The sequence below is a fragment of the Haemaphysalis longicornis genome, unplaced genomic scaffold (assembly GCF_048455015.1).
Source record: "Haemaphysalis longicornis isolate Haplotype H1 unplaced genomic scaffold, Haemaphysalis longicornis Haplotype H1 scaffold_1, whole genome shotgun sequence".
NCBI lineage: Eukaryota > Metazoa > Arthropoda > Arachnida > Ixodida > Ixodidae > Haemaphysalis > Haemaphysalis longicornis.
In genome coordinates this window covers 108,486,605-108,504,072 of record NW_027526203.1, presented here as the reverse complement: position 1 = coordinate 108,504,072, position 17,468 = coordinate 108,486,605, and the positions used below count along the sequence as shown (strand labels likewise).

The window sequence follows — 17,468 nt, the reverse complement described above, 5'->3', positions numbered from 1 at the left end:
CTGCTGCAAGAAACGGCGACGGCGACCCCCACCCTCCCTGGGTATCGCGCTCACGTTAGCCCGGCGGAGGGACGAGGCGTCTGCACGTTCATCCGCAAAGGAATCACGTTCATCGAGCACCAACTCAAACACGGCCGCAGCAGGGTGGAGTACACCTTCACCGAAATCCTTCCAAGCAAACAACGGAAACGCAGCCTGTTCATCGCCAACATCTACAGTAACCCCAAGCACCACACACAGAAATTCAAGACCCTACTACACAAAGCCAGCACCCAGGCCAAAGACAACACTTTGCTGATCGGAGGGGACTTCAACGCCGCCCATCGAGCGTGGGGTTACATAAAGGACACGGCCAAGGGACGGGACCTGTTACAGGATGCCCTGGACCACAACTGTGCCTTGATAACGGACCCCGCTCATCCCACCCGCATAGGAAACTCCGTAGCACGAGACACCACACCAGACCTTACATTTATCAAGAACGACCACACGGGCAAAGCAACATGGCACAACACCGGCGTCGACCTGGGAAGCGATCACTACATCCTCGAAATTACGGTACCCAGCCTATTCCGGGGCCACACCATTGCACACAAGTGGACGGACTGGGACAGTTTCCGTAAGGGACGTCCCACGACAGCACAAGGCATCACAGACATAGAAACCTGGACGGCAGAGCTCCGCGATGCAGTGCAGTCGGCCACCAAGACCATCGAAACGGACGAGGACGTCGTTACCATGGACAGCCGCCTGGCCCATCTTATCGAGGCCAAACGTTCGATACAGGCGCGTTGGAAGCGGCAACGGCTGAACCGCAAATTGAGAAAGAAGGTGGCCGACTTAAACAGGGCCATTGAACACCACTGCAAGGTCCTGTGCCGTCAGCAGTGGAACGAAATCTGCAGCCGAGCTGATGGGCAAATACACCGCGGATGCACCTGGAATCTAATTCGGCACCTTCTAGATGAAACCAAGACCAAGTCACACCAGCGCGACCGTCTGGCCCGCCTCATGCACACCGCCACACAACATCAAGGAAAAGACGCTGTTATGAAGATCCTAGAAACCAAGTATCTGCCGGACACGCCGACGGAAACCCACCCGCCGTACAGTGGGCGGCCCAACACGTGGCTCGACCGAGATATTACCATGTCAGAGGTACGGGTAGCGCTGCACGAGCTCAATACCCGCTCGGCAGCCGGCCCTGACCTCGTTACCAACAAGATGCTGCGCAACCTCGATGATGCATCGATCGACGCCCTAACCCGTTACTTTAACGAATGCTGGCGGTCGGGCAAACTCCCTAGACAGTGGAAAACGGCAAGAACAATCCTGATCCCGAAACCGGGCAAACCACCGGACATTAGCAACCTGCGTCCCATCTCGCTCACGTCCTGCGTGGGCAAGGTGCTGGAGCACGTGTTAGCCACCCGATGGCAAGAATACTTGGAGAAGGAAGGCCTCTATCCAGACACGATGATCGGCTTCAGGCACAGACTCAGCACACAAGACGCCATGTTGCAACTAAAACAAGAAATCATCGACAACAAGACACAAGACACCAAAGTAATTCTGGGGCTCGATTTACAAAGCGCATTCGACAAAATCAAACACTCAGCCATATTAGCCGAAGTATCAAGACTCAACATGGGGGTAACGAGCTACAATTACATCGAAGACTTCTTGACCAACCGCACGGTGGAACTGCACGCCGGAGACCTCAAGCTACCTGAACGCAAGCTCGGCAGCATGGGTACACCGCAGGGTTCAGTCATCTCGCCGTTGCTGTTCAACCTCGTCATGATCGGGGTAGCGAGGGCAGTGGCGGCGACCGGCGTCCGGCACACGATCTACGCCGACGACATTACCCTGTGGGTGGCCGGCGGCACCGACGCCAGCATCGAGCAACAGCTGCAAGCGGCGGTTACCACCATCGAGCAGCACCTTGAAGGCACCGGCCTAGTGTGCTCGCCCGCCAAATCCGAGCTGTTCGTCTTCACACCTCTACGAGCGGGACGGAAACGCGCTCCGCCTCGAGAGTGCGATCACATCAAGATTGTGACTGCATCGGGGCAGCGCATTCCCGAAGTTTCCAAAATCAGGGTCCTGGGTCTGCTGTTAAACAAGAGCGGCCGCAACGACGAGACCATCAACAAGCTTACCACCAAGGCAATGGAAGCCATCCGGCTCATACACCGAGTCTCGACGCGACGGGCTGGCATGCGTGAAGACAGCCTCGTGCGCCTCGTCCAGTCCTTTGTAATCAGCCACATCGCATACGTTGCGGCCTACCTCAACTGGCACGTCACCGACAGGACCAAGATCAACACGCTGATCCGACGGGCTTACAAGACGGCTCTGGGCTTAACGGAGACCACGAGTACGGCTCGGCTCCTGCAGCTCGGCGTCCATAACACCCTAGAGGAAATAGCCGAGGCGCAGCTCACCGCGCAAATGGAGCGCCTCTCTGCCACCAAGACGGGCCGCAGTATCCTGGCGTCCCTAGGTTACAACCCGCGAGCTCCCAGCCGGCAACCGTGCGAGATCAGCGAGGAGGCGCGGGCCCACATCCACGTGGACCCCATCCCGAAGAACGTGCACCCCGAGTACAACCAAGAACGACGGCAGGCGCGGGCCAAGGCCCTCACCAAGCAACACGCCCAAGACCCGCACGCCCGGTACGTAGACGCTTCGGAATACGAACGAGAAGGCTTTGCGGCAGTGGTCGTTGCGGCGGCTACCGGGACCAAGACAACGGCAGCGAGCGTGCGGTGCACAGACGCCACAGACGCCGAGGAGGTTGCCATCGCTCTGGCGATCTCCGAGGCCGAGTGTCGCACCGTGCTCAGCGACTCGAGGAACGCCGTGCGCAACTTTGCCAAGGGGCGAGTGTGCGCGCCGGCGGCCGCCATCATCGGCAAGCTCAAGCTCCAAGACCGCGGCAGCACCATCCGTATCAAGTGGTTCCCGGCTCACGCGGGCGAGTGTACATCCTCACCGAACCACAACGAGACGGCCCATTCGGCGGCGCGAGCGCTTACCCTCCGCTCCCCCGAGAGTGACCGTTCCGTGTGGTGGTTTGAAACCAAGGACCGAATGACCAGTTATAGCGAAGTTACCAAGTGTTATCGCCTAGCTCGACGGACAATGCCGCCTCCCCACCCGGCACTCAGTCGGGAGGAGGCCGTTATCTTAAGGCAGATACAGACCGGGTCACTCCCCGCCCCGGCAGTGCTACACGTGCTTCACCCAGAACTCTATCCGAGTGGTATGTGCAGTGTTTGTGCAGTGGGTTTGGCGGATCAATGGCACATCATGTGGGACTGCGCCAGGTTCCCGACTGAAGCTACCTCCAGGACATACCCACCCGAACTTCAAAGTGCAGTGCAGTCTACAGACAAGGACACTCAACTATGGGCCGTCCAGCAGGCCCGGGGTGCGCTCGAAAAGCACAAGCCTCACGACCCGCCGCAAACGGGCCGAACTGGGGTATTGCAGAGTAGGGCATAACCCCGGGTCGACGCTTGGCCAACGTCACGACGAGTTAAACCGTCGGTTGCCGGCATCAATAAAGTTATTCCTACCTACCTACCTACGAGAAGCAGTTGCTTTCAATCACCTTATTTGGGGACGCTGCTTTACAATGCGCGCGGAAGCGCCGTCACGTGGTATTGTTCCTATTTCGCGGGTTTTTTTATCAGTCAGAATAAATGATTACGCAATTAGTTCGTCGCAGATGCCCCTCGTGGGTGCCTACAAATGCCTCATTGACACTTCAGTGATTAGGACAGTAATTCTCGAGTTAGATATTTATTACAATTAATTAGTTCAGTCTCAATAGCGAAAAAATTGCTGTTCGCTTCTTTACTGTACTGCAAGCATTATGCACTAGGTTTTCTTCGAGTTACGCCATTGCTCTTTTGTTAAATTTTGGTGCATGATTGCTCGGACACCCTGTATGTATATATTGAAGCGTGGTTTATTGGACCACTAACGAGCAGTTAGCGCTGCGGGGAAGCCGAGGTTCGTTGTGCTAAGCAAGCTGTGTCCGACGCGATACTCGATCGGCCCGTGCTCCAAGCGATGCTTCTGCCTTCTCGTCGTCGGGCGCGCACCAAGCCGAATATCCCCAACGGGGAATTGTTCGTGCATGAACGCCTACGACGATTACATCAATCGCGTCCACAATCAACGCTACAATTGATATATATATATATATATATATTGTCACGGAGCACCTATGTGGACAATGCCCCATAGCGCCATAACCCGTCACCGAAGACGACGAAGAGGATGCGGCTGGCCCGAGCGATCATGGCCGCTTGTAAATAGATCGCATCGCTCTGCGGCAACATCTTGTAAATACATCACTTCATCGTCGCCCATGGTTCGCCTCATCATTGTCCTGCCGCCACGTAACATTTTGGTGGAGGGTGCGGGTTCCAGTCCCATCCCGGCCCCGAGCTTCACCCCGTCTCGCCTCGTGAAGCGGTCTCATCCTGGCTCTTGGAAAACGTCGGCCCGCCCCAGCCCTGGTGAGCCACGGACGCGACATTCCCCAGCCCCGTGTCCCCTGCCCATGCCCCGCCGAGACCAGACGAACTGACCAGCCACGACCAGACGTATAGCCGACGACGTTTCCCCGCCCAGATCTCCGGCGCTTCTCCGCAAGCTTTGGACGCTGCATCGTGGGGTCGGCGGTGGTCACAGCTGTTCCGGGGCCGGTGCTCATCGCGACCATCAACATCAGCAGTGGCGGCAAGGACTTCATTATACATGTTCTCATCGTTTTGATCATCCGCTTCGCCACCCTGTCTTTGCCCTGGCCTCGACCGGGTCGGTCGTCCTCCGACGGGGGGGTAATGTCACGGAGCACCTATGTGGACAATGCCCCATAGCGCCATAACCCGTCACCGAAGACGACGAAGAGGATGCGGCTGGCCCGAGCGATCATGGCCGCTTGTAAATAGATCGCATCGCTCTGCGGCAACATCTTATAAATACATCACTTCATCGTCGCCCATGGTTCGCCTCATCATTGTCCTGCCGCCACGTAACAATATATATATATATATATATATATATATATATATATATATATATATATATATATATATATATATATATATATATATATATATATATATATATATATATATATATATATATATATATATATATATATATATATAGAAATAATACTTTGGAGAAGGTAGCGGCCGCAGACCTCTGCCAACGTTTCGACAAGGAGACTTGCCTTTTTCAAGGCATCAGGGTTCATCTCTGGCACACTTTTTTATAGATACAGATTGAGTTGGAGAGAGAGGGGGGAGGTTGTTAAGAGCGGGGCCGGAAAGAGGACAGAAGAGTGGGTCAACGGTCGGTTTAAAGGAGCGAAATAGTGAGAGAGAAAGGGAGGAGTGGTTATTGTGACAGAACCCCGCAGTAGAGAAAGAGGGAAGACTACGCGAGAGTCGGACAAAACAGGGGGGAACGGTTTAAGCTGGGCTGCGGTGGGGCCGGGCGACCTCAAAGGAGACTTCCGGGAAGATCGGGGACGAGAGGGGCGTCTTGTGGGTACAATTGCAAGGTTGCTGAATTGTGTGTAAGAGAGAAAACTCGTAAACAGCAACAGCCCGTATAGTTTGAAGAATTCCGACTGGGGAGGTTAGTGTTCGCAGAAAAATAGAAGGGGTATGCGCGGGTGCAACCCACCTGGAGCTTTGCGGTACATTGAAGGACTTCTTTTCTGTTTTCTATCTTTTTTCTTTTTTTTACCTTTTTGCGTGTGTGTGTAAAGCAGCTAGTAAGACGAAATGCCGAAGGTCGAGGGAGGCGAGTGCGCGTGGTATGTCGAAATCGGCTAGGAGCAAGACAGGAGAGAAAAAGGGGGTTGGGAGGGGGGGGGGGGGAGGAGGAGAAAAAGCACAGAAATTTTATTCAAGTATCAGCTTTGGGGATGGGCAGGCAGGAATATTGCGAATGGAGATGCCCATTTTTTGTAAGAGCATTATTTTTCTGTTCGATTCAGATACCGTAAGGTTTCTAAGCTGCCTTTCGAAGCATTGATTCCAGCCGGCTCCAGGCAGTTGAATTTATGGATTAAGTACGATTCTCTGTATTCCCGGTCCCTTGGAGACTTAAAGTTTGACCGCAGAATATTGAGCTTGAGATCATCGAAATTGTGGTTCGGCTGGTTGAAGTGTTGCGCGACTGCTATGGAGGCACTGTTATGAGTGTCGACCCGATGTCCATTCAGGCGTAAGTTGATAGGTTGTCTTGTTTCTCCAATGTATTGCGTTTGACAGAATGAGCATTATAGCATATACACAATGTTAGAAGAATTGCAAGTGAAGCTTAAATTAATATTGTGAACGTATTGGCTGCCAGTGATATTGACAATGCAATCCATCTGCTGATGTTTTCAGGTCTTGCATCTAGGGCGGAGGCAAGGGCTGATGACTGGTTCCTGGGAAGCGCTAATTTTGGCATGCACTAAAATGTCTTTTAGGTTCTCGTTTCTTCTGTAGGTAACTCTTAGGGCTTCCGGAAACGTCTTTTTAAGTCGGTCATTACTGGCTAGAATGGGGTAGTATTACCGCAGGATGTTGTTTATGTTAGGGAGCGCGTTTGAGAATTTGGTTATTAAGGCCGGTTGTCGGGCGCTTTCGTTTCGACGTTGTTGCTTGAGCACTTCGTCCTATTCTAGCTCGAATGCTCTTTCGTAAGCCATATTCAGCGAGCTGACCGGGTGATTCCTGCTTGCCAGGGTGGACTTTAGTTCATTAAGGTGTTTTATATAGTCTTAGTTATCACTGCATACTCTTCTTAGTCTGGTAGCCTGCCCTCCAAAATACCTTGTTTTCAGTGTCATGGGTGATGACTAGTGTAGTCTAGGTACTGTTGCCTGTTCGTTGGTTTCCTATAAAGTGTGGTTTTAAGTTTAACATTGTCAAGACCAACAGTGGTGTCTAGGAAGTTCACTTGTTTATCCGAGTGCTGGCATGAGAATTTAATGGTCGGATGCGAAGAATTAAGTGAGGAAAATCTTTGTGAGGAAGCAGGGCGTGTGGCACGCTAATTTTACCTTTCTGAGAAACTTGCGCGGAGCCGACGCGCTATTGTCAATGCCGTCCAAGATAGAAAGAACGCTCACGATTTGGAGCTGCACCCCGGTAGTGTTGATGAGATAGTCTGACAGCAGTTGAGCAAAGCCAGGCGTGTTGGTGATATTTTCACAGATATGTTAATAAATCACGTGTCGCTTTGATACCAGTATGCGAAGTTGAACACGAAGGATGTGGGGCAGTAAGGTGAAGAATATTGAGTAGCCTCTTACTGCCCTTTCAATTGTTCGAACTACTTTTACCGCGAGATTGACACCCTCTTTTGCCTTTAATCTCCAGGATGATGTTTGATTACGTCAGCTACGTTTACATAAAGCCTCACCAACACATGGTATCCTTCGTGATGGGAACCTTTGCTGCGTACTTCTTTGTCTATCACAAGCCCCCTGCAGTTACCAAGGTAAGAACGACACCATGGGGGAGGAAATAACCTGTGCTTTTTCAAACTGTCACATTTTATTACCACATAATATTAAAACGTATAGAAATAAATAGTATTTCGCAGTGTTCTAAAGAAGCAATTATTGAGGCAATTATTCCCTCGGAAATTTTCGATAAGATGGTTTGCTTCCCAAGGTCACCCAATAAATTTGTTCCGTCTTGTTCAGAGGTCAGATCATTAGATGAAATAACATGGAAAGGAGGGCTAGTTGGTTACGATTCATCGCTGAAGCTTTTGCGGACACTTAAACGCGGACTAGAACGAACAGGTGACGCGAAAACCATCGCAGTCTTGCTGCCACGGCGCTGGTCTTCGTATCAGTTTTCATTTGCGTTCCAGTTTAAGAGTGCGCAAAAGTTGCAGCTACGAATTTTAGGTGTATTGTGGCGACGGAGATTCACTGGAACGTCGTACGTTAAATGCTGCAATGCTTGACTGTAGAAACGAGGCAGGCGCATGCCATTGACGCGGCCTAGGGGGACACGGTATTGTAACACCGTTTATCGGTTGAAAGTTTGCTTCCTCGGCCGCAGGTCTGCACAACCCTGTCCTGGACCTTGGCGGCGGCAGTGAGTAGCGTTACATGCCTAGTTCCCCACGTGTGGGAGTCAGCTCTTGTTCCGTATGATCCGGCGCTGGGAGCAGTGTACGCCGCCCTCTACCCTTTACTCTGGAGCACGGCCGTATCCTGGATGCTCTACGCATGCATAACGGGAATGGGAGGTGAGTTTGAAACGGCTGTAAACATTTGTAATAATGGATGGCCAGCACCGGATGAGTGCACAACACTGCATGCGCCAGCAGTGTTGACTGGATCTGGACTAAGGGTTTACTGTAGGAATATTCTGAAAGCCTAGGTATTTTTGCATTTAATGCAAAGATCTGCCGCCACCACTTTTAAATCGCATATGTCAGACTCGATTTAGAAATGCCTAAACGAAACAATTCAATCTAAGTAGTGATTCTGTAGAAGACAGTCATTCGAAGAAACGTTAATGATATCTCATGAAAAATGTTTTAGCGATATATTTAAGACAAAATAAGGATAACTACATCCCTGCCGACAAAAACAACTTTATTTTGGTTGTAGGAATTGTAGCATGTGCCGAGGGTAAGAGAATAATTTTCTGTAAAGGATTGGAAACTAGTGCGAACTATCTTTTGCGCGGGCTTGTGGGCATAGAAGCTTCTCGCCACAAGGAACATAGGACAGCTCCGAAACTCTATCGTCAAGAACACCTTTGTCAATCTAGGCTTGTTTTCACGGGTAAAAATGTAAAAAATTACATTTAAAAAAAGAGTAAGGAATTTTTGAAAACGACGTGTAGATTCAAGAAGAATAATCAGTTACAGTGTTGACATTCTGTACGACAAATAAAAATGGGATCGCTGAAATAGCGCATATTTGTTTACATCTGCTTCATTCATAATTCCTGTAAGACAGTTCGGGGTTTTAAAAGGACGTAAGAATAGCGTGCGCGTATTTAGGAAATATTCGCGAATCCTGGCTGTTTGGTTCTTTTTTTATTTCAAAACCGTATCACATCAAACGGGTTTCGGGAGTAGGGCCGTAAACGAATAAACACGCTGAAGATGCCCCTGATAACTGCAAAATTAGGTAGGGCCATCAGTGCTTTGACGGTTGAAATGTACCTTTCCGCTGAAGTGTTTTCTGAACGAAGAGACAGCGCGGGGCCATTTGGAGCGTTGGCACGTCGCATGAAAAGGTGGTAAAATATATGATATTAGATATTTTGCACGGAAAATACAAGACAATGCCTGTATATCAGGGAGTGCATATCAGTGCAAAAGTAACTGGCCGAATAAATCTGTATCCAACTGCAGCCTTGCTGAGTTGGGAACTGGTGTAAACAGAAAACTTGAGCAGTTATAAGACGTTCGCTCTTCTAAGAACCTCAACCAGTGTGTTTTACAGTAGCAATCATAAAGCTGAGTTTTTTCTAGGTCATCTGACCTTTAGACAAGGGTCCTGTGAAGCATCGAGAAGACTCTAGTCTTGCCTAAATGTCACTGAAGTAAGAAAATTCAGCGCATTTCATCCGCACTAGCTCTATATACGTCATTGAGTCAATGGGCACATAATACAGGCTCAGCGTCGATACACGTTTCCGCCTGCTTGCAAGCCATTTGTACTCTCAGAAAGAATGAAAAAGAGATTTTCTGTGCCGGTATTGTTGCAGTAATCTACAATGTTGGCCTGCATTGTAATAGGCGAATTTGAGATATCACAAATGTTTTATTCGTGAACCAACAAACTTTCAGCCCTCAAGGAGTTTCACCTAGCTTCTCTCTGCAGCCCGTAGTTCATTAACAAAAAGAAAAACTTGTGAATTTTGGTCTCAACTCTTGAAGTCTATTTTTTGACTGGAGACCTTCAAGTCTGTCGCCTAATAGAGACTAAGCACAAAAAGACACGACGGATGCAGGGGCTCTTCGAATACGATTGATTAGTTCCAGTCAAAAATAATTTGTCCAGAATAAGAACAAAAAAAATCTCTTGCCATGTTCAGCGGAAACAATGCTTCGCAGGTTCGTATTAAAGGTATTACTGCCTTGAAGCGTGGGCAGCAAAAGAGATTATCCCCTGCTTTCCGGCTCAAAAGGCGAACGCTTGAGGAGCGTTGCAAAACTCTTGCAAAAAGTCATGTTTACCAGAGAGGACACAATAATTGGCTCGGGTGTGACAGGGGAAAAATGCCTTGCAGAGATCTAAGTAGTTTTTGCGTAATTTGTTGTCAGAAGTCCCCGCCCGTAGATATAAACTTTGTAGAGCAACGTGCTAAAGTGTCAACTGCCCACCAAAAAAGCTTCCGCAGCCAATATTAGTCGTGCGAAAACAGTCTGCCCTACACTGAATAACTTCTGCGTGTCACTTCTGAAAGAAGTGCGATGAGCCGGAAAGGTGCACTTGAAGTGGGCTCATGGCAAGGCAACTAAAAAATTCTGATTCAGAAGTGTTTTTCTGTTTTGGTCTGACGTAAATATTGCTAACGATATACAGTTTCGTAAGCCCATTTGGAAAAACGTTTCTGTTGCGTAGAGCCCCTCAATTATGAGTGCGTTACTATGCAAACAAAATGAGCAGCTATGGTTACTGCTGATGTCAACCTCGTGTAAAAGCATATGATGCGAGGTCTAAAGGCTACCCTGAAGGGAACGAAGAAACGTCAGAATGGACGACTGGCTTTTCTACACGATCAGGTCTTCGCACTCATTTGATGCATTGACTGTTGTTTTTAAATCAAATCAACTTCAATGTTATTCAGACCTCAGTTAAACACATAATCCCAAGAGGAGGGCAATCACAAAATCTTTCGCTAATTTTCAATTTTGGTTCTTAGTATGCGCTGAATTTTTTACTTAAGTATGTATGGTCAACTCCAACAACAGCCGCACGACTTCTGAAGCCAAAAAAAAGGAAATAATTGTGATGTTAACAATCCTCGTGTGTGGCAGCTCCACTGCGGGGAATTCCGAAGGGATGAGCTGCCGAGGCCTCGTTGATGACACAAAAGTAGATCTCCCCGTTTTGTGTCATGCATCGTTGGCTTTGCTTGTATTTATTGCTTTATTTCTTTTTTACATGAACGTTCTTTTTTGCTTGCTTGAAGCTGCCTTAACATGCTCGTTAGGGTGGCTTGATATGCAAAAAACACCTTTCAACTTATTGTTCGTCTAGCCGGCAGATGAGAAGACAAAACGACTGGCGGGTTATGCTTCTTCCTGACGCGTCAAGATATTTTCAACTAATAATAGAAAACGCGCTGCTTTATTTCTATTCCGTGCATTCTTGCATCTATAACTAAAATCGATATGACACAACATGGTTTCCGAGACCAAGTAGCTTGAGATTGCACACGTGCTATGTAAATTAAAACATTTCGATTGCACTTAGTTCACTTAGCTTCTTGGCTTTGATGCCAGGCTTGCCCGAAGTTTTGTTTTGTTACACTAGAAGCGCAAGCTTCAATGCTTTCAGTGCACCGTTTTAGAAGCAAGTATTGTTCCTGCCAGTTACAATTTGCAACTTTTTGGGACTGTCATGCCAGAGATGCATGATGGCGGCTTCTTTGACGCATTAGAGTGCCTGAGCCTCCCTGTAATCATATTTCTATCAGGACCGGTGAACCGCTTCCTCTGCCTTGGCTTATTCATGCCGTTGGGAAAACTGAGTTTCTCATTGTACCTGGTTCATCCATTGGTTCTTGCTGTGAAATTGATGTCAACGAGAGTGAACAAGAGACTGGATCAATGGACGATGGTAAGGGAACATTTTGCTATGGTGCACACCCGCTTATGTAGAAATAATTTTGTAAGAACTACGTGGTTCCAATCTGGAGTGTATGCGATTTTGCCAATAGTCCGCACGTTGTGTGTCGCGCAACTTCGTAAGAAAATATAAAGGCAGAAACATCCATAACATAAGAACACAAATTAGGGACCGTTAACTGCGCCAACCAGAAATTCTGCTGCAAAAGCCACGTACAGTCCTGCTTAAAAAACATCGCCGAATAACACGTTTCGTTTATGTGCTACTGGGTTGGTATGTAACACTTTGCTAGCCTTCAGAACATGCACGCGCGACACTTTTGCAGTTCAGTGCCGAACCAACCGGCCCTTCTGGTGTGACGCAGAACTAAACGAGGTGATGGGCTACCCTCACACCTAAACCGAGCTAAAACCTACTGAACCATTCTCGTCTAGGAAAACAATGCGTAGAATCGATGAAAGGCAGAATTATTGGGACAGAAAATATCGCAAAAAAGGAAACGTAGAACTCCTGGGACTCCCACGCACAATCTTATTAACAGAAAGTGTGACGCTACCCGCTAGGCCACAGAGGCAGAACATCAAGACTGTTTACGAGGTTGTTCAAGAATATTGCGGCAGTGTTAAACGTTTTCTCGTAGGTGGTTTTAGATGTTCGAGGAAGTGTCCGGCCTGCAGTGACTTAGAAACGGAATGGCGCCAGGCACCCAGTATTCAGTGTATAGGCCCACATTTCTTATTTAGCAGTGTGCAATATACTTTTGTGGGTGTGTGCGCCTGTATGGGAATATAACACTTCGCCAGACTAACAGCACATTTTTGAGCTTGAAGTACACTTTGTTCAATGAGCCTTTGATCCGATAGGCACAAGGCGACCTTCGACCTCAAATCATGCTGTTAGGGCGAATATTGATTATTTAGGTGAGTTCATGTTCAAGGGGTACAGAGCAAGCAGACGAAGGGCAGAGAAAGAAGGCGCAAGACAGCGCCCGTCTTGTGCCTTCTTCCCCTGTCCGTCTGCTGTTTGCGCTGCACCACTGCAACATGGACACTTACCGACTTGTCCAACTATCTATTAATTTGCAATTCATTTAGGTGAGTATAACGACGGACAAACAATGTCATGCCCGTTAGTGGTTCGGCTGCGGTTGCCAGTTGCAGCAAAACGCTGGGCCTTTTTTGTGTCTTCGCCTAGTCATGTCACACCTTCTCCCAGCGTCAATTTTTTCGGAAGCCGTTTTTTAGATGCGACGCATCTCTTTCCCCCGCCTTGTCCCTCCGGCGTAGTCCGCCGGCGTCCGCATCCCTCCCCCATTCTCCTCGCCGCGCCAGCTGCGCGCTAGCGCCGCTCTCACCGCAGCGCCATCTGCGTGTTAGCGCTCGGCTGCGCTCGCTCCGTAACCGTGCCAGCTGTGCGTGGGTGCGGGTTAACACATGCGCATGCGCTGCTCTGCGCGGCTCTCTCTGATTCCCCTCACAGTACATATAAACGCGGTAACTGCGCCGCTCCGCTCAGTCGTTCCGCCGGCGCTCCTCCGATGACATCCTCCGGTGACCGCCGATGATTTGAAATGGAGACTAACAGGCCTGATATAGCGATGGTCGGCGCAACCGTAACAAGCACCGGCCACCCCGATAAAAATTTACACCATCTTCCCGCGAGGGGAACCATGGGGTAGATGCGACGCATCGGGGGTGAACATGCTGCGTAAATAGGACACACAACAACAGCAATCCACACGCTAACATAACGGAAACGCAACGGCAACCCCCGATGCGTCGCATCTACACCATGGTTCCCCTCGCGGGAAGATAGTGTAAATTTTTGTGTGGCAAATGAAACAAGACGCAGAGGAATAAAAATAATAGAAGTATTAAGGTGTTGCAGGAAAGGAGGCAAAAATCAAGGATAGCAGAGAAATAAAGGAGGCTAGTCTAACGGCAGGACAGCTCTAAAAGAACGTTGAAGGCCAATTTTGTGCATAAACGTCTGTAAAGGCTTGACGAATCTGGTGTGGTGCACCCAGTGGCCGTAGTCATCCACTCTACTGAACCGGAGACCAAGCCTCTCAAAGGTGCGAGGGCCACCTCAGCAGGAATCCTCCGCAGAGAATCTTCGTCCATCCGGGAAACGTTTGGGAAAGACGTACACACACTGAAGAATCAAGGCCCCTGTGCACCGCTTGAGGAAAACGTTTCTGGTGATAAATGTGATAAGTTCACTGGTTCAAAAGATACGCGCCATGCCAATGCACCCAATGTACCTACGCCATGAGCTGTGCTGTCTTGTGGAGGCTGTGTATCTGCTGGCGGATTCGAGGCGTGTTCGTTGTAAATATCCGCCTCTGTGATGTTGGACATCGCGCAAATTACGTTTATAATGTCATACAAGGCCTAGAGCTCAACTAGCAGCTGGTGTGGAATGTCGCATATACATCATAACGAGGGTTGAAGGTCTGGATGAGTTTGACTGCGTCCTTGTACATTACGTAGTAACCTTGAGGGTGAGAACGTTTGGCGGTTGGGGCTGACTCGTAACGGCGGCAAAGCTTGGCTGTCTTATTTCTAGCTATTGTCGTATACCACCACGACGACAGATAATTCGAAGTTGTAGTCACGGATGTCTTATAAAAATGAGAATGAAGCTCAGCGGCAACTGGTATGTGCAAACGCTTAATGTGATGGTCTTCTGCGCGCCGTTTAACAAGCTCCGTGATTGAATTGAGTTTGGCGCACTCCTGTCAGATGTAAACAGGGGCGACAAGATGAAGTACCGTGATGGTGCGTATAGATTGTTTGCTAATACCCTCAAGTATCGTTCATAGTTGCATTGTGAACCCCTGAAGCTGGCGCGGTTGGGGAACAGCGTGAAGAAGTCGTCGAGCTACCTCTGTGCAGGCCTACCCTCTGTTTGTTGCCATCAAACATCTCCAGTTCAATGTTGTTGTTCAGTGTTTCCAAGTAAAAACTTGTCGTCGACGGCATCCCCCCGGAATGCTCACGAATAAGCGGCCTGCCCGGGCACTATCTTTCTCGGGTGAAATCACTTGTAATACGCGCGGGGACCGCCTAGGCGGCCCTGCGCATCGGCTGCCCTGCGCCACGCTAGGGCGCTCTACTATAACCAGCTATAACCCCGACTTCGCCTGCCGCTCGCACCCTCTCCTCGCTCACCGGCCTCAAGGACGTTGGGTCGCCGTCATCCGAGCGATGGCGTCAGGTGCGCGATTCGCGGTGCGGGGTGGATTGAGGACGCAGGCGCGGAGACACTATTGTTTCGGACTAGGGTTTGGTACGGCAGGGAGTTTTCGCGCGTGTGTGTGCCCTGACGGTCGCAAACGAGGTGGACGATGTAAGTAAGAAGTTCGTTAACACAACCGCAGTGTGCCTCATTCTATGGCAGCCATAGAGGGCAGGTCCACAACTGTCGCCCAAGCTGGGGCTTTATTTCAAGCACACCCGTGGACATTTGCTCTCTGCGGCTGCTGCGGAAGGGCCCACTGCGGTTTCCTCCTACATTCCTTTCTTCCGGCAAGGGAGAGCCATTTTGGCAGTAGGCTACCCGGGGCTTTCAGCCGCACAGCTGCATGTTTTGCGAATTAGTTTGTATGTTAGTGTTTTAGTTTGCTTAGATTTACGATGGCTGGAGAGGCGTGATGTTTCTTTTTGCTTTCTTTTTCTGTTGCTTGTGTAATGGCTTAGGGGGTTACATTACATTTAGGTTGTATGTAGCGTTTTGAAGGAAGTCGCTCGTGTATTTGATGTATGTTTACGTCAGTGTTTTTAGTTATACATCGTCTGGATGCCTCGTCGTTTCCAGTGTGGATTTCTGAGTGGGGCTTTATTGTCGCGCCCTGTATGTAGCTAGTGCATCTGGTTGGGTATCTGCGCGTGTACAGTTTGACGTTGTTGATCCAGCTGATTTTTTCCTGTAGTTCACTCTCGATGACCCCTACTACAAGGAGTGAGACGGGGCAACAGGATGGCCCGCAGGGCTCGGGGGGAGAAACAACGGCAGACGCAGTTGCGCAAGAGGCTGCTCCGCAGTTGCAGACCGCACATTTTGTCGCAATGATGAGGCATATGACCGTGATGTTCGCCGAGATTACCTGAATGCTCGGTTCGGCGCCGGCGGCTGCTCCGCGTCTCCTGTAGTGCCGGGTTCGCGGCTGCGCCTGAATGTTGAGGTTCCGTCATCCTGAGGTTACGGCGACGCGAAATCGGTGTACGAGTTCCTCGAGCAACTCGATTCCTACCAAACGGCGCTACTCGCACCGGAGGAAGATGTGCTGAGGCGAGTCCTGCCAGTGGCACTGGAGGGAAGCCGTGCGCGTTGGAGGTGCGGCCAGCCGGCGTTCGCGTCGATGGCGGATTTTAAGTACCGCTTCCGCGCGGACTTCGTGCCACCCGATGGCGAACATCGTATGAGGGACGAGCTCGCTCTTCGCGCCCAGAACCCCGAGGAGAGCCTCGTCGAGTACGTGCGCGCGATGCAGGAGCTGTAGGAACGGGCCGATCAAAAGGCAGCCGACGCGGACGAGGTAGCCCGCATGTGCAGGCAATGCGAGCCGCGTTTCAGACCGCACCTGCGGGGCCGGAGTTTTCTCAACTTCGAGGCCCTCGCACAGGAAGCGCGCGCAGTTCAGGCGGATTTGCTGGCCGAGATTGGCTACGGGGTGCCGCCGAGGCCCGGAGAATCGCTCGAATCGGGTTGAGCCTGGCCAGGAGCGTCGGTGCCTAGCGCCCACCAGGCGGAAACAATGGCCGTGAGGCAAGAGACGACAGCGGACAAATCCGCTACTCTGAGGTCGCTAAACCCGTACTCCTACGACCAAATGCGCCGTTCAGGGGTGGAGGACTGCCGATCAGCCGCTCGGCAAAACGCCGGCTTTCGAGGACAAGGGGGAGCTGATGGCGGCCACCCGAATTCCTCGGGCGGAAACAACGCAGGTGTCGGAAGGGAACGGCAGGACGAAACGGACCGCTGGTCGTGGTTTTGTCACAGGCCTGGCCACATTTCCCATCAATGCCCCCAGAAAATGCGTAACGCGCAGGGAAACTCGGATCGCCGGTGGCAATGAAAAACACTATCTCGTCGTTTCCGGCAGAAAACAGGATAGGGGTGCCAGTCAAAGTGGGTCGGAGGAGCCCCCAGACCACCCCTGGCCCCCTCCGCATGTAGGGAACGTGGGGATCCCTCCTCGTTGGATCCACTCATGTGCAATTGGTCGGTCGCGAACTTTTTGCACTGGTCGACACAAGCTCGACGGTTTAACAGATCGGGGAAGAAATATTCAAAGCCTGCCAGCAGGCGAATCCGGGTTAGGTCCGCTGAGACACTCTTGAGCTTAGCAGTTGGGTCAGCAAAAGCAAAGGGAGCCGTTAGACTCACACTTCACATTTAGACTCACGCTCACATTTCACGGCAAGAAGCGCAGGCAGCGTTTCGTTGACCTGCCTGGCTTGTTTACCTGGCTTGTCTAAGGGGAAGACGGAGCGGGTCGGCCGCCCAGCGTCGTTGGATGGTGCGGTCGGCATTATTTCCGCTGTTCCAGCTAACTTGACCCTCACCAAATTTCTCTCAGTGAGTCCTGCTACATTGCCACTCG

The 17,468-nt window shown here is 50.4% G+C and overlaps 1 protein-coding gene across 3 annotated transcripts in view; it reads left to right on the top strand.

The window, feature by feature from the left end:
- The window catches only part of LOC144178920 (nose resistant to fluoxetine protein 6-like), a 157,180-nt gene that overhangs the window by 124,152 nt on the left and 15,560 nt on the right, over positions 1–17,468 (top strand). For all 3 annotated transcript variants that reach the window (XM_077707087.1, XM_077707078.1, XM_077707070.1), the window contains 3 exons: positions 7,407–7,527; positions 8,103–8,292; positions 11,709–11,851. In XM_077707087.1, the coding sequence (XP_077563213.1) occupies positions 7,407–7,527; positions 8,103–8,292; positions 11,709–11,851 (454 nt within the window). The remainder of the gene's footprint in view (positions 1–7,406; positions 7,528–8,102; positions 8,293–11,708; positions 11,852–17,468) is intronic.